Source organism: Leptopilina boulardi, unplaced genomic scaffold, assembly GCF_019393585.1.
Source record: "Leptopilina boulardi isolate dan_hultmark-lab unplaced genomic scaffold, ZJU_Lbou_2.1 LbouV2_362, whole genome shotgun sequence".
In the NCBI taxonomy this organism is placed as follows: domain Eukaryota; kingdom Metazoa; phylum Arthropoda; class Insecta; order Hymenoptera; family Figitidae; genus Leptopilina; species Leptopilina boulardi.
Genome location: NW_026137932.1, coordinates 838214 through 865065, shown reverse-complemented (window position 1 = coordinate 865065; position 26852 = coordinate 838214). Strand labels below are relative to the sequence as shown.

At 25.4% G+C, this 26852-nt stretch overlaps 1 protein-coding gene across 1 annotated transcript in view; it reads left to right on the top strand.

The window, feature by feature from the left end:
* The window catches only part of LOC127286543 (torso-like protein), a 44017-nt gene that overhangs the window by 6000 nt on the left and 11165 nt on the right, over positions 1-26852 (top strand). The window contains exons 2-3 of the mRNA XM_051313001.1: positions 23817-24160; positions 24980-25306. Of these exons, the coding sequence (XP_051168958.1) occupies positions 23861-24160; positions 24980-25306 (627 nt within the window). The 5' untranslated portion in view covers positions 23817-23860. The remainder of the gene's footprint in view (positions 1-23816; positions 24161-24979; positions 25307-26852) is intronic.

The window sequence follows — 26852 nt, the reverse complement described above, 5'->3', positions numbered from 1 at the left end:
TTGTTTACTTTTCATTGAAAATACTAGTGTCACGCGAAATGTGACCGATTTTGTCAAATATACCAGCTGAAGTAGTCATAAAGCGATCATTAAAATTTAGAAAATGTTCACTCGAAATGCTCCCTTTCCATCGTTCCTATCATGTTAATTGCCAGATGATATTTGTAAGGGTTGGGAAGCAAAAGTCCAAATTATGTTCTTTCAAAGCAAGGTTGGGCGTAGAATTGAAATTTTGTCCAACAATAATTTTCGGAAAAGTGTATTGGGATCTGAAATACTGCGATACGCCATCTGGTGAGAGCCTTGTTGTGGTGGCCATGTTTTCATTACGTCTTTCTCTAACATATGCAAAAGAAAGAGATAAAAAACCAAAATGGTTGTCACAAGAAGGCTCAGGGGTGGGTCAGTTTCGCGTGATTTCTGATCCCAATTTAATTGCATTGTAAACACAGCCTAATTAGTTGAATACACTTTCCGAAAATTACTGTTGGACAAAATTTCAATCCTACCCAACTTTTCTTTGAACGAACATATTTTGGACTCTTGCTTCCCAACACTGTTTACAAATGTCATCTGGCAATTAAAATATTGTGTGTGATACAAAATTATTAATTGCATTAATTGACAAAACGCATGAAAAATATGTACAATGTTTAAAATTCGACTCAATTATAACATTAAATTATTAAATTGTTGATAATCATTTGAACCATAAAAATAATTAAAAATTTTTCTAAACTTTTTTTCCAATTCAACTGCTTACTGTGAATAATTTTCGCTTCTCTTTTTTTTTTTTAAATTCAGAATAAAATTAATTTTAATACTTAAAAATTCAGTAAATATTAATTAATTAATAAATTTCCCTCTAAAAAAAAGGAAGAATTGGACGATACTTATTTTCGAACTGGATCGACGTTTCTTTATAATTCGTGAAAAGTAAATTGACAAAATAGGATCGATTTCTGAATTCGGAAATTTTATTGGTCTAATTCGTAGAATTTTTTAAGCGTGAAAATAAAGAAAATTAAGCTGTACAAGGCACTAAAATGCAAATAAAATTCGATTCAATAAACCATCTTATATTCTAATACACCTGTGGAATGTTATAACCTCAATTATTATTATTATTATTGTCTATACAGAAAATGACATTTTAAAAACTATAATTACCGCAAGGACATTCAGAAATATTGAGAACAGTTTAGAAAAAAGAAAGAAAGAAAAGAAAGAAAAAAAAATCTAAAGGCTGCGAAGAAGTCGTGACACTCGTTATATTCTAAAAAGCCTTAGGCTATCGCAATTTTGTGAAAAGATATATTATATTGACCAATGCAACGTTGCCATTTTTTTTTTTTAAATATATACACCTCTCGGGAATGAGATTTTTACATTTAAACTTATACGTGAATTATTTTTATTTTATAAATTGAAAAAAATAAAAATATTCTTTATTTTAGAGGAGGTTTTTCTCTTCTAAAATTCTATGTATATATATATATATATATATATATATATATATACATCATTACTATATTATAAAAAGATATCGCCACCGCCGCTGATTCAAGAATTCAAGGGGGGAGTCCCCCCTCCTAAATTTTGAGGATATGTTCGTTTCAAGGCTCTGAATATAGCCGCAAGTCCCCCTCCCTCCTCTCATTTCCCCTCCTCCGTCAAAAATGACCTAAATTTTGAGGGTATGTTCGTTTCATGACTCTGAATATAGCCGCAAGTCCTCTCCCCTACCCCGACAGAAATGATCTAAATTTTGAGGTTATGTTCGTTTCAAGGCTCTGAATATAGCCGCAAGTCCCCCTCCCTTCTCTCATTCCCCCCCTCCGTCAAAAATGAGCTAAATTTTGAGGTTATGTTCGTTTCAAGGCTCTGAATATAGCCGCAAGTCCCCCCTCCCTCCTCTCATTTCCCCTCCTCTGCCAAAAATTGACCTAAATTTTGAGGTTATGTTTGTTTTAAGACCCTAATAAAGCAGTAAGTCCTTCCCCCTTCCCTCATATCTCTCTGTATTTCCTGCCAAAAATGACATAAATTTTAAGGTTATGTAAATTTTAAGACTTTCAATATAGCCGCAAGTGAAAGTGGAGTTTCCGCCAAAAATGACTTGAATTTAAAGGTTATGTTCGTTTCAAGACTTTTTAATAATTTATTGGTTGTTAGGCAATTTCATTGAAATTATTTTTAAAAATAATTTCTTAATGTCGATTTTAATTTATTTAATTATTTATTTATTATTAATTTAATTAATTTATTAATTAAAATTTAATAATTTTAATTTTAATAATATTTATTCAGATTTCAATGAATTTGTAATAATAATTCTTTGAAATAGGTGGTTCATTTGGAAAAATAAGATCAATGGAAAATTAAAAAAAAATGATTAAAATAGGGGGGTTGGCGCGCGAAGCGCGCGGGGGGGGCGTAACCCCTCTAGTATATATATATATATATATATACCCGTGTGGAAAAAGCCACGATCTTGCCCTCAAGAGTTCGGGGCCCCCGGCGGGGGCCCATGAGGGCTGATCCATATGGCGAATCCATGAGGGGCACCGTAGGGGCCCCGCATGGATCGCCCTCATGATCGATTAGCAAAATTTTCTAAGTCCAAAAATCAAATATTTTTTTATCACCAAAAAATTAATGTTTATAATGATTCACAACAATGAAAAACGCGTTTTTAATTAAAATATATTTTCACTTTTTTTGAAAATAACACTCACACTTATGGCGAATCCATGAGGGGCACCGTAGGGGCCCCGCATGGATCGCCCTCATGATCGATTAGCAAAATTTTCTAAGTCCAAAAATCAAATATTTTTTTATCAACAAAAAATGAATGTTTCCAATGATTCAAAACCACGAAAAACGCGTTTTTAATAAAAATATATTTACACTTTTTTGAAAATAACACTCACACTTATGGCAAAATAGATGAGGGCCACCGTAGGGGCCCGCATGGATCGCCCTCATGATCGATTAGCAAAATTTTCTAAGTCCAAAAATCAAATATTTTTTTATCAACAAAAAATGAATGTTTCCAATGATTCAAAACAACGAATAACGCGTTTTTAATAAAAATATATTTACACTTTTTTGAAAATTCGCCTGAGATGATTCATGATAATAATCATAAAGCATATAATTAATTATATTTTATAAATTGCATTTGATTGGAAAATATAATTTAATATCTTAACTTTAACTAAATGATGTAAAGCACTTTTCTTTGTTAGGTATTTTTCAAGTTTAAATAGCATCAAGAAGTTAGCATTCGTTTTGAAGTAGCGTGCGTAGCGTAGTTGGTAAAGCGTTAGACTCATAGTCCGTAGGTCGTAGGTTCGATTCCCCCCATGCGTTAGATTTATTTATTTCTCAGGTTTGCGTTTAATCATTAATTCTATGTATGAATTAATTGAAAAATGAAAATATTCGTTAATAGTATGCATAAATTACATATTTTTTAATTTTTTAATTAATTAATTTATTATTACTTTTAATTATATCCGACAGTTAATTAATTAGAACGTTAATTAATAAATTCAATTTGAGTAAGAATTTAATTTAAAATTGAATAATTATTAAATAAATATGTTATTTATTAATAACTTAAGCTTATTTATTATTAATTAACTTTTATTATTAATATTATTGATTAAAAAACATTATGGCAAACTTGAGGGCAAGATGAGGGCAAACGTGAGGGCCCATAAGGGCGCCCGTAGGGGCACCCTCATGGATCGCCCATGCGGGCGCCCTCATCGATGAGCATGTCGTTTCCATGAGGGGCCCCTATGGATCATCCATATGCGGCCCTCATGGCATGAGGGCGATCCATAAGGGCCCCCGCTGGGGGCCCACATCACTTTTCCACACGGGTATATTTAATTTTATACTTAAAAGAGAGTACCTATATTAACTCTTCAATTTTAAGTCTACTTTTCTCTCATTTTATGAAGTTGCAAAAATTAAAAAAATTAAAAAAACATTACTCTTAAATTGAGAGGAAATTTTTTTGATAACATATTCTATAAAGCGAAGAAATTTCATTAAAAAAATAAGTGGAATCCTCTCAAAAACAAAGAATATTATTTTTTGCAGTTTATTCGTGCGTTTACTAAACTAAAATTAAAAATTTTATAAAATTAAAATTATAAATTTTTTTTTATTTTTTCATTTATTTTGATATTTTTTTATTTATGCAATTTTTGTTTAAAAAAATTTTTTTTTTTGCGAACAAAAAGGCGCAAAAATATTTAGCAACTATTACGAATGGCGTAGAAAAGGACACAGAAGCCACTGAAAGTTGTATTACAAAATATTGAGCCTTGGACTGGATGCACTTGAGAACTATTAACCTCAACTCAATCATCAAAATCTTATTACATTTTTTTTTTATTATTAATACCATTATTATTCACTTTTTAACCATTGTTACTACTATTTATTATTATTATTATTATTATTATTATTATTATTATTATTATTGTTATTATTATTATTATTGTTATTATTTATTTATTTATTTAGAAAAGTAGAGAGGAGAAAATAATAATTATTATTATTTTTATTATAACTATATTGTTATAATTATTAGTAGAATGACTATTTTTACTTGTTATTGTTGCAATTTGTGCAATAGATATTTTAATGATCGCACGATAATTATTTATTATACTTTAAACTGAATATTTTCAATTATTTTTAAATTATCACTTTTCATGATTAATATTGCACAATGTAGTTTGGTATATATTTTTACACAATATAGTCATTAAAAAGAAAAAAAAATCGAAAAAAAATAATTGAAATAGAAGAAGAAGAAGAAGCAAAAAGACGCTTCGGTTTCCCGCCAATTTTTAGGACTTTGCTCATTCGCATTTTTTTTCTTTACTTTACACACATATACACACTCACCTAATTTTATATTAAAATTCAATTAAATAATAAAAAAAAAACATTTTTATTTCATTAAAAATATTAAATTTTACATATAAATTTTATTAATTCGATTTTAATATTGAAACATATTTATTTATTTATTTATTTATATTTCTACAAATAAATATGATAACGATACATGTAATTAAAAATGTAGGTAAATATATTTTTTTTGCATTTTATGTTTTGAATTTCACTTGAAATTGTGTTACCATTTATAGTATTATATATATATATATATATTATTAGTATGCAAGAATGTAAATTTTTTTTTTTCTAAATAGAGAATATATAGATGCAATTGTAAAACTTTTACGTTTTGTTTTATATAATTACACTAAATGAATACGTTGTGCTAACAATAATTGTTGTGCGCGCATTCTTATATTTTAAAATTGAAGAAAGTCAATTTTTTTAAACCCTACAAATCTGTGTCACAATATAATTTAAAAAAAAAAAAATAATTGTTACAATTGTGAGTACCGTGCATGTAGTGCTAAAGAAATTTCTAAATATTTATCTAGAAAAACCAATAAAAAATAAATATAATATTTTCTTTTTGTTAGAATTTTTCATTATAAAATTAAAAATATAAATATATTTTATTATTGATAATAATTTACTTATTTTATTTTAATTAAATAATATAATGCCAAAGATTAAAATAAATTTTAATTTGATACTAATTAAAAAATTAATTATTAATCATTATTTAATTATATCTAAAAGATACGTTTTTTTTATATTATATTACGAAGATCAGCTGTTCTTATCGATGGCGGCCATTTTTTCAGTCACGTGACAATATCGACCAATTAAAATGACTGACAGAATTTTTGCCCGCAATTTTTTAAATTTCATCTCTTAACTTTTTTCAACAATATTGAAATATTTTTAATCAATATACAAAATTTTTGTTTATTTTTTATTTATAATATTATATTATTTTTTAACATCTGTTTGAATAAAGTTTAATATAATAATTATGCAAATTTTTTAATGTCTATAATATATATCGTGAAGAGAAGAACGTTTTATAATTATTATTTTTTTTTTTTAACATTTATCAATTTACTCGATATTGAGGTCGTATTCGGTACTTGTGTTGCAGGTGAGACTGAATCAGCATTAAACTAATGTGCATTGGGCCGTATCACAATCTTGCAATTTGTGAATGTGTATTTTTTTCATATTTTTTTTCTCCTCCTCTTTTCTTTCCTAATTATAATGATTCTGACATTTTTAACAACTCTTTTCAATTTTCGCCTAATTAGTTAAAACATATATTGACAGATTATGTCTCAATTCATTTCGTTTTCTATATTTATATTTGTTCATGGATCAAGAAAAAAAAATATATACATATATATTTAGAATTAATTAAATATTTTTATTTGTTTCAAAATAAATTTTAATAAATTCAAAAAAAAAAATTTTTTAATTGATTCAAATAAATTTTAAGTTTGTTTTAAAATAAATTTTACTTGGTTCAAATAAAATTTTACTTGTTTCAAAATAAAATTAGTTCTTGTACGAAAAAAATACATTTATTTGGATTAAATAAAGTTAGTTTTTGTTCGAAAAACAAATTTTAATTAGTTCAAATAAAATTTTACTTGATTCATATAAAATTTTACTTGGTTTAAACAAAAATTTTACTTGATTCAAATAAAATTAGTTTTTTTACGAAAAAAACATTTATTAGATTCAAATAAAATTAGTTACAGTTGAAAAAATAAATTTTAATTGGTTCAAATAAAATTTTAATAGTTCAAATAAAATTTTACTTGGTTCAAATAAATTTAGTTTTTGTTTGAAAAAAAAAAAATATTTGGTCTAAATTTTTTTCTAAATATTTAAAAAAAAAATAAAAATTCACCGAATAGTATAAAAATAAGTGAAAGAATTTTTTTCTTGTGTATTAGAAAGGATTTTTTTCTTTTTTTTTGCAAGTGTAGGTCAATGGATTTAATATGCAAATTTTTTGAGTCTTAAAATAAGTGAATATAATACTGTTTTGAAAAGAACAAAAACATTTATTTTCTTACAAGTAGATTGTATATATATATATATACATATATGTATTCAGTATGCCCATCGTAATTACACGCACTTATATGCCGCATGCAAAGCGAGAACGGAAATTGCAATTTCACACGTCGTCAACTCTCTAATCATCTCCACAATCGGCGTCAATTTTTCACCGCATGTATTTTTTTTTCTCGCTCGCTAATCAAATTCTTTATTAATGTAAATGATATAATTAATTTACTTTTAATTAGAAAAAAAAAAAAAATGAAAAAAAATTTTGGCCACATTCTTTCTAAAACGACCTGGTGAAAAATTAGAAATTATTCAAATTACTTAAAACTTTGGTAAATTATTCTCCTATATAATAGTAAGAAACACCTAAAATTTTAACTCGAAAAAAAAAATTGTAAAAGATAGAGGTTGAATTTTAAATATTTTTTTACAAATTTTTTTTTCAAAAAAAAAATTACAATCACACAGGTAAATTAATTTATCAATTATTTTAAGCGATTTCAATTATTTTTAATGGAAAAAAAATTCGCAATGAAAATTTTACATGGAATACCCCATATCATATTAATATTTCATTTATATGGGGTATTCCATGTGAAATGAAACATTTTTTTTTTGATTATGTAAAATATAGAGAGACAAATATTTTACATCCCCTAAAGGTAGTTATCGCGTGACAATCTAAATGAAAAATCAGTTAAAAGTAATGAAACATGTTATATATGAAATAAAAGCAATATATATATATATATATATGTTGTAATAATTATACCTACAGGGCATAAGTTTTAATATATAAAATATTAACGTTTTGAGAGGAAAATTCCTCTTTTATAAAATCGTTTTTACAATTATATTTAAAAAGTATTCTTCATTTGAGAGGAAAATTCTTTTTCTATAAAATTGTCCTATAATCCGACATTTAAAAATTATACTTCGTTTGAGAGGAAAATTTCTCTTCTAATAAAAAATGGTATATAATTTTATATTCAAATTAGTATTCTTCTTTTGAGAGGAAAATTCCTCTTCTGGAAAATCGTCTATAACTTTATATATATATAAAAACAAAAATATTAATCTTCGATACTATATTCTTTTAATGTTAAAAGTAATTCCTCTCATATTGAAAGTAATTCCTCTCAAATTAAGAGTAATTCCTTGCGATATGAGAGCAATTCCTCTCAGTATGAGAATATTTGAGATGACATCCTTTTGATACCCATATTGTAGAGAAAAAGTCGCATCCAAAATATTAAAACAGATATATCCTCTCAAATGAAGAATATATTTTTTCAATGTAGATTAAAAAAAAAATATTGATAAATATTTCAAAAATTGCAATTTTATTAATATTTTCGTCCAATCAAAATGTGTGGTCAATTTTATTCAATTTTCTTGCAACTTTGTATATATTTATACTTTCACTTTTTACATCGAGCGTCAAAATTTATTAAATATTGTAAAATATTTTTCATCAGAGCTAAATATTAATTTATTCTCAACATATATATATTTTGAATATATATATATATATATATATATATATATATATATATTTGTGAACTTTGAAAAACAAATAAAAAAAAATTGACTAACAATAAGTATCCCTTAAATTTTAATTTTTATATTAATTTTTTGATGTTATCAAAACTTGTAGACAAAAAAAATTTTTTTTTTTGTTTGTTTTTTTAACTTTCAAGCACGTAATTCCAATTAGATATTATTATAATGCAATACCATGCGGTAGCAAGTGTGCGCGCCGCATGGAAAATAAAATTATCCTCTGTGAAAGTATTTATATGTGCAGGACATGATTTTATTTAAATTTTATACAAAAGTTTATATGAAAATCTATTTGTAGATCGTTCGCTTAAATTTAAGAAACAATAAAAATAAACAGAAAAAAAATTTACTGTGAATACAATATTGTAAGTGGATTCTTTTTTTGCATTGTGATTTACCTCATTACAAAAACAATTATATTTATATATATATATATATATATATATATATATATATATATATACGTATTCACCTTGTAATGAAATCCATTATATACATTAGATAAACATATGTATAAAAAAATAAGTCAATGTCACGACCTTTCTATGCGTAATCCTATATATATATAATGACATTCCAACTAGAAGATGAGAAAGTACAAACATTGAGTAATATCATGCCAGACTGAAATCAACCAATATGAATGAAAAAAAAATGTCAATCATTGCATTAATATTGTCAATTTAAAGTCAAAAATTTTTGTTGAATAAAATCAAAATTTTATGGTGGCCTATTTTTACAACCTTAAAGTTTGTTCTAAAGTACAAAGTAAAGTAAAGTTGTTGTTTATCACTTCTAAAGTATATGTATGTTCTAAAACCCGTAAAATTTGTTTTACAAAACTTAAAATAATTTTTTTACAATTTTTAAGTTTGTTCTGGAAATTTTAACTATAAAGTTCGTTTTACAACCTATACAATTTAAAATTACTTTACTACATTAAATTTTACTTGAATACCTTCAAAATTATTTTACTATCTAAAAATTTGTTTTACTTTAAAGTAATTTTTGAAACATAAACTATGTTTTACATTTTTCTTAATTTTGTTTCAAAACCTTCAAATTTATTTCACAACTTAATTGAAGGTTGTAAAAACTTACAATCTAAAATACTATTTTACAACCTAAAATACTATTTTACTTCCTTCAATGTTTTTCTACAGCCATTGAATTTAATTTACATGAATTAATTTTGTTCTAAAACCATCAATATTGTTTCAGAGACCTAAATTGTAGGTTATTTTACAATCTTTAAATTTGTTTTACTTTTTCAAGGTTATGCTACAAACTTTAATTTGTTTTACATGTATCACCTTTGTTTTAGAGCCCTCTAATTTGTCTAATACTTAATTGTAGGTTATTTTACTACCTTCAAGGTTATTTTGCAACTTTAAAATTTGGTCTACTTCCTTTAAAATTATTTTACAAACTTAAAGTATGTTTTTACATGTCTTAAATTTATTCTAAAATCTTCAAAAAATTTTTACAACCTAATGGAACGTTATTTTACTACCTTCTATGTGATTTTACAACTTTAAAAATTATTTCACTTCCTTTATTCTATATACTTAGAGTATGTTTTACATTTCTTAAGTTTGTTCAAGTACCTTCAAGGTTATTTTACAACCTTAAAATTTGCTTAAATTCTATTAGATTATTCTTTAACTGTAACTGTAAATATTGGTTTACATTTTTCATGTTTGCATTAGAACCTAATTAAATGTTATTTTACTAGCTTCAAGGTTATTTTACTATCTACAAGATTATTTAATTACCTTCAAGATTATTATAAATCTTTAAAATTTTGTTTACTTCCTTTAAAATTATTCTATACAAATACTTAAAGTATGTTTTTCATGTCTTAATTTTATTCTAGAATCTTCAAAGTTATTTTACAACCTAATTGAAGGTTATTTTACTATACTTTAATTTTTTTTAAATTCTTGTAGGTTATTTTTTAAGTGTAAATATTGTTTTACATTTCTTAAATTTGTTCTAAAACCTAATTGAGAAGATAATTTTACTATCTTCAATGTTATTTTACAACTTTAAAATTTGTTTTACTTCTTTCAGGATTATTTTACAAAACCTTATAGTTTTACATTTACTATAAAGTTTATTCTAAAATAATCTTCAAATTCGATAATTTACAACACTTTATTTAATTAATTATTTACAAAAAAATAGTTTATTTTTAAAACATATATTTACATTTGAAAATTAAATATATACGCAAATAAGTATTGTAATTTAATGTGAATACATATATCCGTTAATCTAATAAATATATAGTTAAATGGAAAATTACATTGAAAATAAAAAGAAAGTGCTGATTATTCGAGTTTGCAATTATATATATATATATAGTATAAGATGCGGTGTCAGTTAAAATCGCAAAAGAGCACTGTCATTTGTTTCTTACCGGTGATGCAAACAAGATCAACAAAAAAATGTGTCTCAGTAGGTTAATTATCTTCACGGTATATAAAATTGCTCAGTATGTTTCATTTAATGCCGACTTTTATTTCTTCAGGAAAAAAAAATATAAACGTTTTTTTTTTCCTTTAACCATGAGAAATTTCTTCGTTTATACAATTTCTAAACATTATAATATATAAGATATTAGCAATTTTCGTAAAATTGTTTTTTAAAAAAATTTTTTTCGCCGCTGTCTCCAGTATGGGTCATTCCATATCAAGTGTACCCAACCCATGTTTTTGAAAAAGTTAGGTTAGGTTAGGTTGGTTACTCTTGACATGGAATGACCCATATATATATATATATACCCATATTAGTATTTTAGTTCTGGATTTTAACATCAAACCCACAACCGAATTGACGTGGAACAATCCATATATCTGTCTATATTAATATTAAAACGAACATAACTTCAAAATTCAATGTCCTAGGTCTCCAGGATTGAAGGTCATGGATCAAACATAACCTTAAAATTCAGAAACATAGAATTCCAGGATTCAAGGTCGGAGATCAAACATAACCTCAAAATTCTAGGCATAGATTTTTCCAAGATTCAAGACCTTAGTTCAAACATAACCTCAAAATTCAGTGACATAACTATAAATTCCTCTAACCAAGAAACGAATATAACCTCAAAATTTAGATAAAATTTTAATAATTTTAATAACTGCAAGCCTTTAAAAAATTATAATAATTATAAATTTATTAATAATTTACTCTGTTATAAAGTTTTTTTTTTTTTATTTCACAAATTCATTATCAAAAATCACCATTTGTTACATTATATAACGTAGACAATAAAACATACAGAATATTATTCAGAAAGTTTTAGATACTATTAAAAAAAAAAACAGGTTTTAATTATTTTTTTTTCATTGTTAAGATCAAAAAATTACAAAACAGGTATTATGCGAATTTACATTAAAATGTATTTTGCAATAAAATATAATTTTTTATCATAATTAATATTTACAATTTTTATTTTATATCATATTTTATTATTATTGTATTATTTTTTTATAATTATTATTTATTATAATTATTTCGTTATTATATTTATTTATAATTATTATTTCGTTATAATTATTATTTATTTATAATTACATATTTATTTCCAGTTATTACAAATATTATTTGCTAATTACAAAATTAAAATTCGCAATATTTCGGATTTAATTGAATATAGAAAAATTCTATAATATGTTTAAATATTATGCATAAAAATTAGCAACAAGTTGTTGATTCGATATACGTGATTTTAAAGGAAATATATATATATATATATATATATATATATATATATATATTTATATATAAGTAAACTATTGAATTATAGAATAAGCCAAATTGTAATTACCTCGTTAAATAATACAGCGTAAAGTCGTGATTTAATTAACTAGAAAATCTCATGAAATTGATTGTGTCCGTCTATATAAACACATATTATACGAAATATGTGTATAAATAATGTGAATGGCAGCAATGTGTAATAAGAGTTTGCTAGATTTCAGTTGACTGATAAAACAATTTAATGATACATTAGATAATTATAATATATATTGTCGTAAAAATCATACTACGTGTTTTTCAAATTTTTGGATTAAATATATATATATATATATATATAACTAGTACTCCATATAAACAATTGTCATTTTTTTTTAAAGAAAATTTTAAAAATAAAAATTTGTATTAAAAAAGAAAAAAATAATTTAATTATTTATTTACATGTAAACGGATATTCAAAAATGAAAAATAATATTAGTAACAATAATAATAACAATAGTAACAATAACAAAAATAACAATAATAGTTATTATAGTAATAATACTAATAATAATAATAATAATAATTAGTAATAATAATAGTAATAATAATAATAGTAATAATAATAATAGTAATAATAATAATAGTAATAATAATAGTAATAATAATAGTAATAATAATAGTAATAATAATTTGAAGAACAAAATAATTTTTATTTGGAAATAATTTAAATAAAAAAAAAAGTAAATAATAATAATAATAATGGATGTGTTTACGTGTAACATATACGATGAATATCTATTACAAGTATTGTTGAGTTAATAGATTTTATCTATGGGGGGGCTCAAGAAATTCGTACCCGCACCGGATCAGACAAGTTTACTCCACTTCCGGTAATCTGTACCCCTTTAGTGTAGAACGCGACATGAAAGCATTCCCTGCTTCTCCCATGATTCTAATTTTATTGTTATGGGTCAGTGACTGAATGGTTGCGTTACAAGAGAGATAGAAAGAGAGCATATATATATATATATAAGATAACATCATCTTCCGATGTTGCCATTGAAAAAGATACGCATTGCGTTTATAATATACATAATAATTTATATACGCTCTATAATACACCCAAAAAAAAAGTATACGTTAATTAATGAATTTAATGTTAGTTTTTTCAAAATTTTAAAATGGCGGAAAATTTTCTAGAAAAAAAAAATTAATCCGCCTTATTGTTTAAAATTTATTTTTGTGATCACAAATTACGAATTTAATATCAAATTCGTAATAATAGTGACCTTAAAAAACCAAGAGTAATAATTTTTAAACAAATTCGATGAATTTGAAACACAAAAGTCCTCTATATTGGATCCGTCATTTTGAATTTTGAAAAACTAACATCAAATTCGTAATCAGCGACCCCAAAAACCCCCGAGTAACGAATTTCGAAAAAAAAAATTTAAACGATTTTTAAATTTGCGTCCGCCATATTGGATCCGCCATTTTGAATTTTGAAAAACTAACATCGGTTTTGTAATCAGCGACCCCGAAAACCCCCGAGTAACGAGTTTCAAGCGAATTCAAACGATTTTCAAATTTGCGTCCGCCATGTTGGATCTGCCATTTTGAATTTTGAAAAACTGATGCCAAATTCGTTATCAGCGACCCCAAAAACCCTCCAATAACGAGTTTCAAGCGAATTCAAATGATTTTTAAATTTTTTCTATCGCCATATTGGGTCCGCCATTTTGAATTTTGAAAAACCGACATTGGATTCGTAAACAACGATCCCCAGAGGCAAAAAAAAAGTATATGAAAGAAAAATATTGTATATAAACGTATATACAAAAATGTCCATAAATGTGACGCTCCACGAGAAAAGGGAAATAGTAAAAAAATTGTAGGTTATGTTTGTGATTATTGGATTGAAAATAAACAAAGAGAATCAATTTTTAATATAAACTATTAATTTTTATGTTTTCATTAGATTTAAAATAATTAATAAAAACTGATTTTTATTTTACACAATTAAAAATGAACGTTTATATAGCTAAAACTGTCATTCAACATAACTTAAAAATTTTTGCTTTTAGAAAGTCCCTTTTCTCCTGGACACCTAGTAAAAAGGATTCTTTGTTTCAAAGAATATTTTTTTTTTGAATCAAAGAATATTTTTTTTGAATCAAAGAAATTTGTACATTGCGAAAAAATTTATTTAATTCAAAAAGTGATGTTAAAAAAACGATTTCTTTGTTTCAAAGAAATTTTTTTGTGTGGGTTTATAAACTAAATTTTTTTTGCCTTTATATAAAGTCCCATTTCTCGTGGAACGTCACATATATATGTAAATAATTTTTAGTGATAGTAAAATAAAAAAAAAATGAAAGAAATTTGGTGTTTTCGGTTAATTATATATGTATAAAACAGTAAAATCACTTATAATGGATTTTTGTGTAATATGCAAAAAAGGTCTAAACTAATGAATTTTGCATTGGGGAATAACACACTATAATGAAGATAAAGTGGATAGTCTCATTGAAAAATGCAAAATGACTATGCGTAATGTCAATGTATATCGCGAATGATGAAATAACATATTCTGGAAAATCACGAGAGTAGCTCTTATACTTTAAGTTTAGAATAAAATGCTGAAAAAAAAAAATTTATTTGATTCAAATAATTGGTTATTTTACTGTTATAAAATAAATATTTACTTGAAGCAAATAATTTTTACTTGAACCCAAATAAACTATATTCGTATTAATAATTTCTTTATTTGAAACAAATACTTATTTAATTGGCTCAAATAAAAATTATTTGATTCAAGTAAATATTTATTTGATAACAGTAAAATAACCAATTATTCGAATCAAATAAATTTTTTTTTTTTCAGTATATATAACATATATATACTTTATAGTGATCACTCAGAGTTTATAAACCCAATGAATGGTCAAACCATTAAAAGCAGCATAGCTGTTAAATCTGAAACACAAAGCAGCATTAGCAAAAGATACATGTTATATATATATATACGTATAAGTATACAAAAGGAAGAAAAGACAAGAAAAGTGAGAGTGAGACTTGCTCTCTTAAGCGCTCTTTGTACTTCATATATGCCTGAAAATATCAACAAAATAGTAGATTAATTAAATTTATTAAATACATTTATAATTCAATAAAAGACTCGAATAACGTGTATTCAACTCAACAAGGTTATACTTACATTATATATATATATATATATATATATATATATATATATATATATATATATATATATATATATATATATATATATATATATATATATATGTATATTCAAATTATGTAATTTTACTTTCATTTCCATTATTGATACATTATAAGCGATGCTACTTTTTTGAGAAAAGTTTATAAATGTTAAAATATACATAATGTAACTGGTTGAAATATGGGGCATTATTTTTAAACTTACTCAAGCAGGTAAAGCATTCACAAGAAGGGGGGAGGGGGAAATACCCTTAACTTACAATGAATTTAATAGGTCTATTTTCACCCTAGTTTGAATTTTTAAATTTAAAATAGTATCAACTTCCATTGAACCTATTTTAAAACTACATTGAACCTACTTTAAACCTGCATTGAACCTACTTTAAAACTACTTTGAACCTACTTTGAACCCACTTTATAGCTAGTTGGTATAATAACAATACCTATTATAACCTATATTGAAACTACATAAAACTACATTTAATCTAATTTAAACCTACTTTAAACCTATATTGAAACTACTTTGAACCTATATTGGAACTACGTTGAAACTACATTGGCCTACATTTTATCTAATTTAAAACTATTTTGACCTACTTTAAACCTATATTGGAAATACATTGAAACTACGTCGAAACTACATTTAATTTAAACCTATTTTCGATCTACTTTGAACTTATATTGAAACTACTTTGAACCTATATTGGAACTACACTAAAACTATATTGGACCTACTTTGAGACTATATTGGAACTACATTGAAACTACCTTGGGCCGACATATACTCTACTTTAAATCTATTTTCGACCTACTTTGAACCTATATTGGAACTAGTTTCGATCTATATTGGAACTACTTTGAACTCGAATTGGAACTATATTGAAACTAGATTATACCGACTTTAATTCTAAATAGAAGCTACATTGAATCTATAATTAAGTTAGATTAAATCTACTTTAAACATTAATGGAACCTACTATTGAACCTATTTTGAACCTATTTTGCACCTATTTTGGACCTAGGTAAATTGAACTTATATCTCTACCGTTTCTTAAACCTACATTGAACTTAAATTAGTTCAATAGTAGAACAACATTGTACTTATTTTAATCCTTTTTTCAACCTAGATTAAAACTACGATTAATTTAAATTAAGCCACAGGTGACCTAAATTGAACCAATATTGGACCTGTATTGGACTATGTGGAACCTATATTGAACCTATATTGGACCTATGTTGAACCTATACTGAACCTATATTAAACCTATGTTGAACCTATATTGAACCTATATTGAACCTACATTGAACCTAAATTGAACCAATATTGGACCAGTATTGAACCTATATTGAACATATATTGAACCTATATTGAACCTATATTGGACCTATATTGGACCTATATTGAACCTATACTTAACCTATATTAAACATATATTGAACCTATATTAAACATATATTGAACCTATATTGAACCTAAATTGAACCAATATTGGACCAGTATTGAACCTATATTGAACATATATTGAACCTATATTGAACCTATATTAAACCTATATTGAACCTATATTGAACCTATATTGGACTTATATTTGACCTACATTGGACCTATATTGAACCTATACTGAACCTATACTGAACCTATACTGAATCTATATTGAACCTATATTGAACCTATATTGAACCTAAATTGAACCAATAATGGACCTGTTTTGAACCTATATTGAACCTATGTTGAACCTATATTGAACCTATACTGAACCTATATTAAACCTATATTGAACCTATATTGGACTTTTATTTGACCTACATTGGACCTATGTAGGATCAATATTGGACAATCGATTGTTTGTTCGGTCATTTGCAAATTCGGACAAATGAAAATTCTATCAATTTTGAAATTCTGTTAAATCATTTTTCAGTTAAGTAAAAATTCTGCAGAAAAATCAGTTTTAGAGAAATTCAATCAAATAATAATAATAATTCGAACAAATGAAAATTCATCTGAAAGAATAAACTGAAAATTCTATGCAATGAAATTCTATAGCCAATAAAAATTCTTTAAAATGCACTATTATGTTAAATGAAAATTCGAGTAAATAAAAATTCGAACATATAACAAAAATTATGTAAAGTGAATATTTGGTTATATAAAAATTCTGTAATATAGAAAATTGTTTTTTGATGAAAATTCTGCAAAATACTAATTTGAACAAATAAAAATTCAGCTTAAAAATAATTATCAGAAATTGAAATTCCATAAAATGAAAAATCTAACTAATGATTTTTAGAACATAATCATGCGTCCCATTGAACCTATATTGAATTTAAATTTACATATATTTAATTTAAAAATAATTGAATTCAAAATGAAATAATTTCTTTATAGAGATTTTTTTTCTCATTATTCAAAAATACAGTAATTTTATAAGAATAATTTTAACAAATGAGCTTTCACTGTATAAATTGATATTAATTTCATAATTAGATTGACTTTTTCAACTAATTAACCTCTTTGTGAATTCAAGGCCAAATCATTGAGGCAAGCAAGTTTTCTAACGTTGACCTTCAAACACTTCGTGATACTCAGAATTTTTTTCTTTTCTTTTTTTTTTTTTTTTTGATCTCTAATGACAAAGTTTACTTTTTTTTGTTATAAATTATGATCATAAATATTATTAAATTGTCATATATGTAATATTATTGATTTCTTGCTTTTTACATTAAATTTAAACGTTTCTTTGAAAACAAAAAAAAAAAACTTTTTTTTAAAAATATTTATTATTTATTTCTTTTCAATTTGACAAAATATTTTATAATATTAATATAAAAATATTTAATATTTATAAAAGTGTGGCCTAAAAAATGTTTAAATTATTGTTTTGGAAAAATATTTTGTCATTATTTAAATAAATAAATAAAGTAAAAAAAAAATAAATAAATTATTACTAATAATACTACTTTACTACTACCTTACTACTAGTACTACATTTATTATAAAATCCAAAAAAAATGTTGAGAGGGTATCAAAATAACGATAAAATAATTATTCTTCTTACGTAATTTTTATTTATTTCAAATTTTTTTAATAATAAAAAATATTTGTATAAAAATAGAAATTCAAAAATATTATATTATATTTTTTTTCTCGTTATATGAAATAATGTGAAATTTAAATTGAAAGAAAGAAATAATTTTTTTGCAAAAAAAAAAAAAAAATGCAATTAAATATATATATATATATATATTTGATATATAATAATATTCTTTCTGCATACACGAAAGTTTGCTTCCTTTTAAACTGATTTGGCGAAGATCACTTTTTTTCATCTCTCTTCATCAGGTTTTGATATTTATCGGGAAGAAGTTGAAATGTGGGATAACTTGTTTCAGAAGAATCTAGCCCCGCACATACCTCGAACCCACGAGAGGGCATTAACTTCGTTTTTTTTTAACCCTAACCAATGTATATAGCTTTAGCTGCTTTCTGCATCCAAACAGTTACAATCTATTTTAGAGTGTCGCACCGATTAGTGAAAAAAAAGATGTTACAGTATTTTTCTTTATTTTTTTTTATATTAGGCTTCTATTTAAATTAGAATATTAAAAAAATTTTTTTTAACAAAAATTATTATTTTAAATAATTAAATAATAAAAAGTATTAATTATATTATATTATATTATATTATATATATTTATTTATTTGGAACATAAACGGATTTCAAATAAATATTCAAAAAAAAAAAATTTTTAATTAATTATAAATAAAATTAACATTATATTATATAAAAAGCAAACTTTTCTAAAAAGTGGAAATAATAATTAATGGCATAAAAGATAATTACTGACAATGTATAATAATTGTGTAAGAGTCAACAGTAGTATATAATATTAGGAATTAAACTAAAATTACTGTGCTGAGTTTGTACAACAAAAGACTTAAAAAGCGAGAAAAGGAAGATCGCGAAAGGTTACTGGGACAAAGAATAAAATAGTGCTCGAGAAACTCTGCAACAGTCATTATGCGAGTCGCACTTTTACAATAGTTGCAGCGATTTCTTAATAATATATTATTATAATGAAGTAGATTTAATAAAACTTTTTTAATTAGACATTTCATTCTCTAGCCTAAATAAACAATTATTTTGAATCATTTCAGAAAAAAAAAATTTAATTCGGTTTGATAAATTTCTTATGTAATCTAAATGCAAAAATACATATTTCTACCAAATTTCAGCTAACTAGGTCAAAAATTGTAAAAGATAGAAGCAGAAGGGGGGGAAAAAAAAACTTTTTCAAAAATTTTGCAAATATTCAATAAAAATTCTGTTAAAATTCCATCTCAATTAAGTTTACAGTATTTTTTTTTTCATCATTTACAAATAAAAAACTAAATATATTCCAAATTTCAGCTTACTAGGTTAAAAAAATTTTAAAAGCCAGATGCAGAAGGGAAAAATGATCATTTTTTCGAATAATTTGCGATTTGAGATAAAAAATTCTATTAAAATTAATTTCAATCGGGTTTAGTATATATATATATATATATATATATATATATATTGTAATCTTAACGCAAAAATACATATTTGTACCAAATTTCAGCCTACTAGGTCAAAAATTGTAAAAAAAAATAGACAGAAAAGTAGGAACATTAGTTTTTCGAAAAATTTAAGTTTTTTGTAATCAGTATGCAAAAATTCATATTTGTACCAAATTTCAGTTCACTAGGTCAAAAAATAATCACATTTTTGAAAATTTTGCGTTTTTTTAAAAGAAAAAAAAATTCTATTAAAATTCCATTTCATTTGAGTTTGTTGTAATTTTTTTTTATAATTTACACATAAAAATAAACAAATGTACCAATTTTAAGCTATCCAGGTCAAAATAATCGGTTCAATTGTATAGAAGAGCAAAACAATCAGATACGTAAAAACTAAATAATAAAAATCAATTATTTTTCGATCCTGTAATAAAAAATCCACTTCTTTATGATTATTATTATTATTTTATTATTATTGTTATTATTATTATCGATAATTATCCTAATAAAATAATTTAATACCATAAACAATGTATTACATCAAAACATATCTCGTATATAAAGTTACATTGTAAATTCATATCATGATACAATCTATTGTCTAATTCTATTAAATTACTGACATTCATCATTTGAATAACCGCTCATACATGTGTGTATAAGTGTATAAGTCTCTACATATATCAGATGATTTCCTGTACAAATATAGAATATTAAGAGAGGAAAAAAAATTCTATTTGAAGATAATTACATGCATTTTTCAATGTGTAATATTACAACATATATTATATATATGTTATATGAAGTCCTCTCCAGACTAATAATAATTGATGCTATTAATAATAATTTTGTATAGCGTGCTACTAAACCATAAAACAAAAAAAAAAAAAAAAAAGAAACAGTAAAGGAAAAAATCACGCGGATCACGTGCAAGCGCTCGATCATGTAATTTATGCTTATTTGTGAAAGGTCGTGATAGTTTAACGTTTACCAGATTGAATCTTTCAAAATCTCAAAGTACAATAATATATCGTGAAAAAAATTATAAATTTTTTTTTTTTTTTTAATTTAGGTGCAATATTTTACAGTTTTGATCCGTAAAATAAAAACAAAAATTAAATTTTTTTTTAGTTTTTATCCACCTTTGTATCTACATTAAATCTTTTTTTTTAACCCTAATTGACACTAATTAGCTCCTTTCTTGAAACTACTTTTTTCAGTACAAATTCAGTACAATTTTTTGTTTAAGCGAGCCATATTGGATCCGCCATTTTGAAATTTGAAAAACTGATGCCAAATTCATAATCAGCGACCCCAAAAACCCCCGAGCAACGAGTTTCAAGCGAATTCAAACGATTTTTTAATTTTTTCGACCGCCATATTGCTTCCGCCATTTTGAATTTTGAAAAACCGATGCCAAATTCGTAATCAGCGACTCTAAAAACCCCCTAGTAACGAGTTTCAATCAAATTCAGTACAAATTTTTGTTTAAGTGAGCCATATTGGATCCGCCATTTTGAAATTTGAAAAACTGATGCCAAATTCATAATCAGCGACTCCAAAAACCCCCGAGCAACGAGTTTCAAGTAAATCTGAAAGATTTTTTAATTTTTTCGGCCGCCATAGTGGATCCGCCATTTTGAATTTTGAAAAACTAACTTTGGTTTCGTAATCAGCGACCCCGAAAACCCTCAAGTAACGAGTTTCAAGAGAATTCAAACGATTTTTTAATTTTTTCGACCGCCATATTGCTTCCGCCATTTAAAATTTTGAAAAATCGAAACAAAATTCGTAATCAGCGACTCCAAAAACCCCCTAATAACGAGTTTCAATCAAATTCAGTACAAATTTTTGTTTAAGTGAGCCATATTGGATCCGCCATTTTGAAATTTGAAAAACTGATGCCAAATTCGTAATCAGCGACCCCGAAAACCCCCGAGTAACGAGTTTCAAGCGAATTCAAACAATTTTTAAATTTGCGTCCACCATGTTGGATCCGCCATTTTGAATTTTGAGAAACTGATGCCAGATTCGTCATCAGCGACTCCTAAAAACCCCCTAGTAATAAGTTTCAAGCAAATCTGAACGATTTTTGAATCTTCGACCGCCATATTTGGTCCGCCATTTTGAATTTTGGAAAACTGACAGCATATTAGTAATCAGCGACCCCAAAAACCCTCTAAGCAACAAGTTTCAAGAAAATCTACTGAAATTAAAAAAAAATCCGCCATATTAGATCCGCCATTTTGAATATTTAACGCCAGATTCGTTATCAGTAACCTTGAGCAACAAATTTCTAACTAAACTGATCAATGTTTTTTTTATATTCTTCCTTCATATTAGAAATTATTTCTTCTTGGTAAATCAATTACAAATTTTCTTCTATAAATGTACATATTCAATTGTGTAATTATTAGAATTCTCTCATTGTTTTTTTTTTTTTTTTTTTTTTTTTTGTAAAATCACTGGAAAACAATATAATTGTTCTTTACCTTGAAAAGTAAAATGGATTTGCTTGGTATATCCTGCTATAAAGAGCACACATTACTTTCGAGAACCTGATGTATAAGGTGTTAATACACCTTAAGAATTCAATACAATAATCAATTAAAAGTACATTCCAGATTTAATCAATATCATATTTACAACGTTTTGTACTTTTACTTTTTATTTCACAATAAAATATATATTTACAATTTTTAAATTTAGCGCCATATTATATCGATAATATTTACATTGTTGGCACTATTGAAATTTTAATTTTTGAAGATTTCTAACCTAAAAAGTTGAAAAATTAATTTTTCTTTGGCGTACATAAAGTTTTGATAAGTAAATTTTTTTTTTTAATAATTATTTGTTTTTTTTTATAATTGACCCATTTTATAATTTTTGTTTTCCAGCTGTTTTTCGAAATTTATACAAATTGTTGTAAATTTTTTCTGTCATTCATTTTCTCAAAGTGTAAGTTAAATGCCACAACTATTTTTTTTCTGAATTTCCAAAAAATTTTCGACAGAATTTGATATTACCGACTGATAATAAAAATATAACCTTCCTTAATTTTTTGTCTCACCTCAAACTTTTAACAATTTATTTCTATTAAAATATTAATGTAAAAAATATTTCGAAATTTGAATTGAATTTATTTAAATTGAGCTAATCTTAGTTAATAATAATTAAAATTAATTAATTTATATAGTATAATAATAATAATATAATAATAATAATATAATTAATTTCTATAATTAAAAATAATTAATAATTATTAAAAATGTTTCCAAATAAATACATTCGGAGTTTTCTAACCTCAATTTTGCTTCACCTCCAATTTTTGAGCTTGTATTGCTTCTAAACTATTGTTTCGGGAAATGTTTTGATCTACAGATTATGTTTGATTAAATTGAACTAATCTGTGTCAATAATTAAAAATGTTTAGAAATCAATACATTCGGAGTTTTCTAACCTCAATTTAGCTACACCTCGAATTTTTCATCTTGTATTGCTCCTAAAATATTATCTCTAGAAAAATTTTGATTTATAGATTGTGTTTGATTAAATTGAACTAATCTGTGTCAATAATTATAAATTTGAAATCAATACATTTGGAATTTTCTAACCTCAAATTTGACAGTATTTCACATTACCGACTTATAATAAAAATATCTACATTATCTATTTCTGATTGAAGTAAATAAAAAAAAAATTTTTTTTGATATATTTTCAGGTGCCGTTCTCAGGAGAGGGTAGATTGAGGATCAGAGTTGCAAAATGTGGGAACATTTGCGACTCGTTCTCATAATCGCAGTCTTAATATCAAAACTTGAGATTTCAAGGTCACAAAAGCCAAGGTTAGGTGGCGCCATAAATATTTTCAATAGATACGGCCATTTGACAATCAGTATGAGAGTTGTATCGAGAAATGATACGGAAACGTGGATTTTCCGTGAACCAACTGTTGATGTTTTTCATAATTTACTACCAGCGCCACCTAAACAAAGTAAATCAACCACAGTTTTTTATGGTGATTTTCATATGGAGTTTTGCGATAACGTGAGACAACTTCAGCAGGTGAGCTTTTGCTTTAAAACAAACAAATAATATATTTTCTAACCTTTAATAAAATTATTTGTCTCACCTCGCACTTTTAATAATTTATTGCTTTAAAATTATTATCGTTAAAAAATTTTCGAAATTTGAATTGAATTTATTTAAATTTGAACTAATCTGTGTTTATAATTAAAAATTTTTCAAAATTAATACATTCGAAGTTTCATAATCTCAATTTAGCTTCACTTCGAGTTTTTGATTTTGCATTGCTTCAAAAATATTGTCTCGGGAAAATTTTGGATTTATAAATTGTGTTTAATTAAATTGAACTAATATTATTTAACAATTCAAAATGTTCAGAAATCAATACATTTGGAATTTTCTAACCTCAATTTAGCTTCACCTCGAATTTTTGAGTTTCTATTGCTTCTAAACTATTGTTTCGGGATAAATTTTGATTTATAGATTGTTTTTGATTAAATTGAAGTAGTCTGTGTCAATAATTGAAAATATTCGAAAAAACGATACATTCGGAATTTTCTAACCTCAAATTAGCTACAACCCGAATTTTTGAGCTTCTATAACATCTAAAATATTATCTCTGGAAAAATTTCAATTTATAGATTGTGTTTCATTGAATTAAACAAATCTGTGTTAATAATTAAAAATGTTCCATTATCAATACGTTCCGAGTTTTCTAACCTCAATTTAGCTTCACCTCGAATTTTTGACCTTGCATTGCTTAAAAAATATTATCTCTAAGAAAATTTTGATTTAAAAATTCTATTTTAATAAATTGAATTAGTATTATGTATAAATATATATATATATATGTTGCAGGCCTATTTTCGTGATTTTACAATAGAAAATATTGAGAGACCATGGAGGGCATTTACAAGTAGTTGGACACCAAATGTAATGGCCAAACATCTTGGCATTAATTCATCGTACATATATAGTGATCATTGTTTTGTATTGGTGCGCGTATCAAGATTTAGAGAAAATCAAGAATTAATGGGAAATATGGAATCATTAATGTTAAATGAAGATGTTCAAAATGAAACAAATACAATATCAATTGGTGATAAGGATAGTGTTTTACATTTTGTACGAAATTTTGGATCTCACTATATAAAATCATTCGTCACAGGAAACTCTCTATATCAGGTAAAAATAGTTTTTTTTTCTTTACTAATTCAATGTCATGTTTTTCAAAATTCAAAATGGTGGATCCAATATGGCGATCGAAAATTTAAAAATCATTTGAATTCGCTTGAAACTCGTTACTGGGGGGTTTTTGGGGTCGCTGATAACGAAATTGGCATCAGTTTTTCAAAATTCAAAATGGCGGATCCAACATGGCGGACGCAAATTAAAAAATCGTTTGAATTCGCTTGAAATTCGTTACTCGGGGGTTTTCGGGGTCGCTGATTACGAAACCGATGTTAGTTTTTCAAAATTTAAAATGGCGGATCCAATATGGCTCACTTAAACAAAAATTTGTACTAAATTTGATTGAAACTCGTTACTGGGGGGTTTTCGGGGTCGCTGATTACGAATTTGGCATCGGTTTTTCAAAATTCAAAATGGCGGAAGCAATATGGCGGTCGAAAAATTAAAAAATCGTTCGGATTTACTTGAAACTCGTTGCTTGGGGGTTTCTGGGGTCGCTGATTACGAATTTCGCATCGGTTTTTCAAAATTCAAAATGGCGGACCCAATATGGCAATCGAAAAATTTAAAAATCATTTGAATTCACTTGAAACTCGTTACTGGGGGGTTTTTGGTGTCGCTGATTCGGTATTTGGTGTCAGAATTTCAAATATCAAAATGGCTGATATAAAATGGCGGTCGACAAATTTTAAAATCGTTTTGATTTACTTAAAACTTGTTCTACGGGGGTTTTCTGGGTCGTTGATAACGAATTCGATGTCAGTTTTGCAAAATTCAAAATGGCGGATCCAACATGACGGACGCAAATTTAAAAATCGTTTGAATTCGCTTGAAACTTGTTACTCGGAAGTTTTCGGGGTCGCTGAGTACGAAAACGATGTTAGTTTTTCAAAATTCAAAATGGCGGATCAAATATGGCGGACTTGAACAAAAATCATTACCGAATTTGATTGAAATTCATTACTAGGGGGTTTTTGGGGTCGCTGATTACGAATTTGGTATCGGTTTTTCAAAATTTAAAATGGCGGAAGCAATATGGCGATTGAAAATTTAAAAATCATTTTAATTCGCTTGAAACTCGTTACTGGGGGGTTTTTGGGGTCGCTGATGACGAATCTGGCATTGGTTTTTTAAAATTCAAAATGGCGGATCTAATATGGCGGTCGAAAATTTAAAAATTGTTCGGTTTTACTTGGAACTTGTTGCTCTGGGGTTTTTGATGTCGCTGATTACGAATTTAGTAACAGATTATCAAAATTCATAATGGCAGAACCAATATAGAGAAATGATTATTTTTTTGTCGTCAATTTTTACTTATTTTTTTTTCAATAAATATTTCATAAAAATTATAATATTTAAAGGCAATTTTTCAAGAGAACTTATATATATATGAATTTTTTTTTATTCTAATTATAAAAATAAATTATTCATTATTATTGTCTATTAAATGTTTTTTATTCAACAATGTTAAAATTCTCTTGTCCCCTGATGCATTTAATTGTAGAAAACTTTCACTCAAATATGAATGCATATTATTATT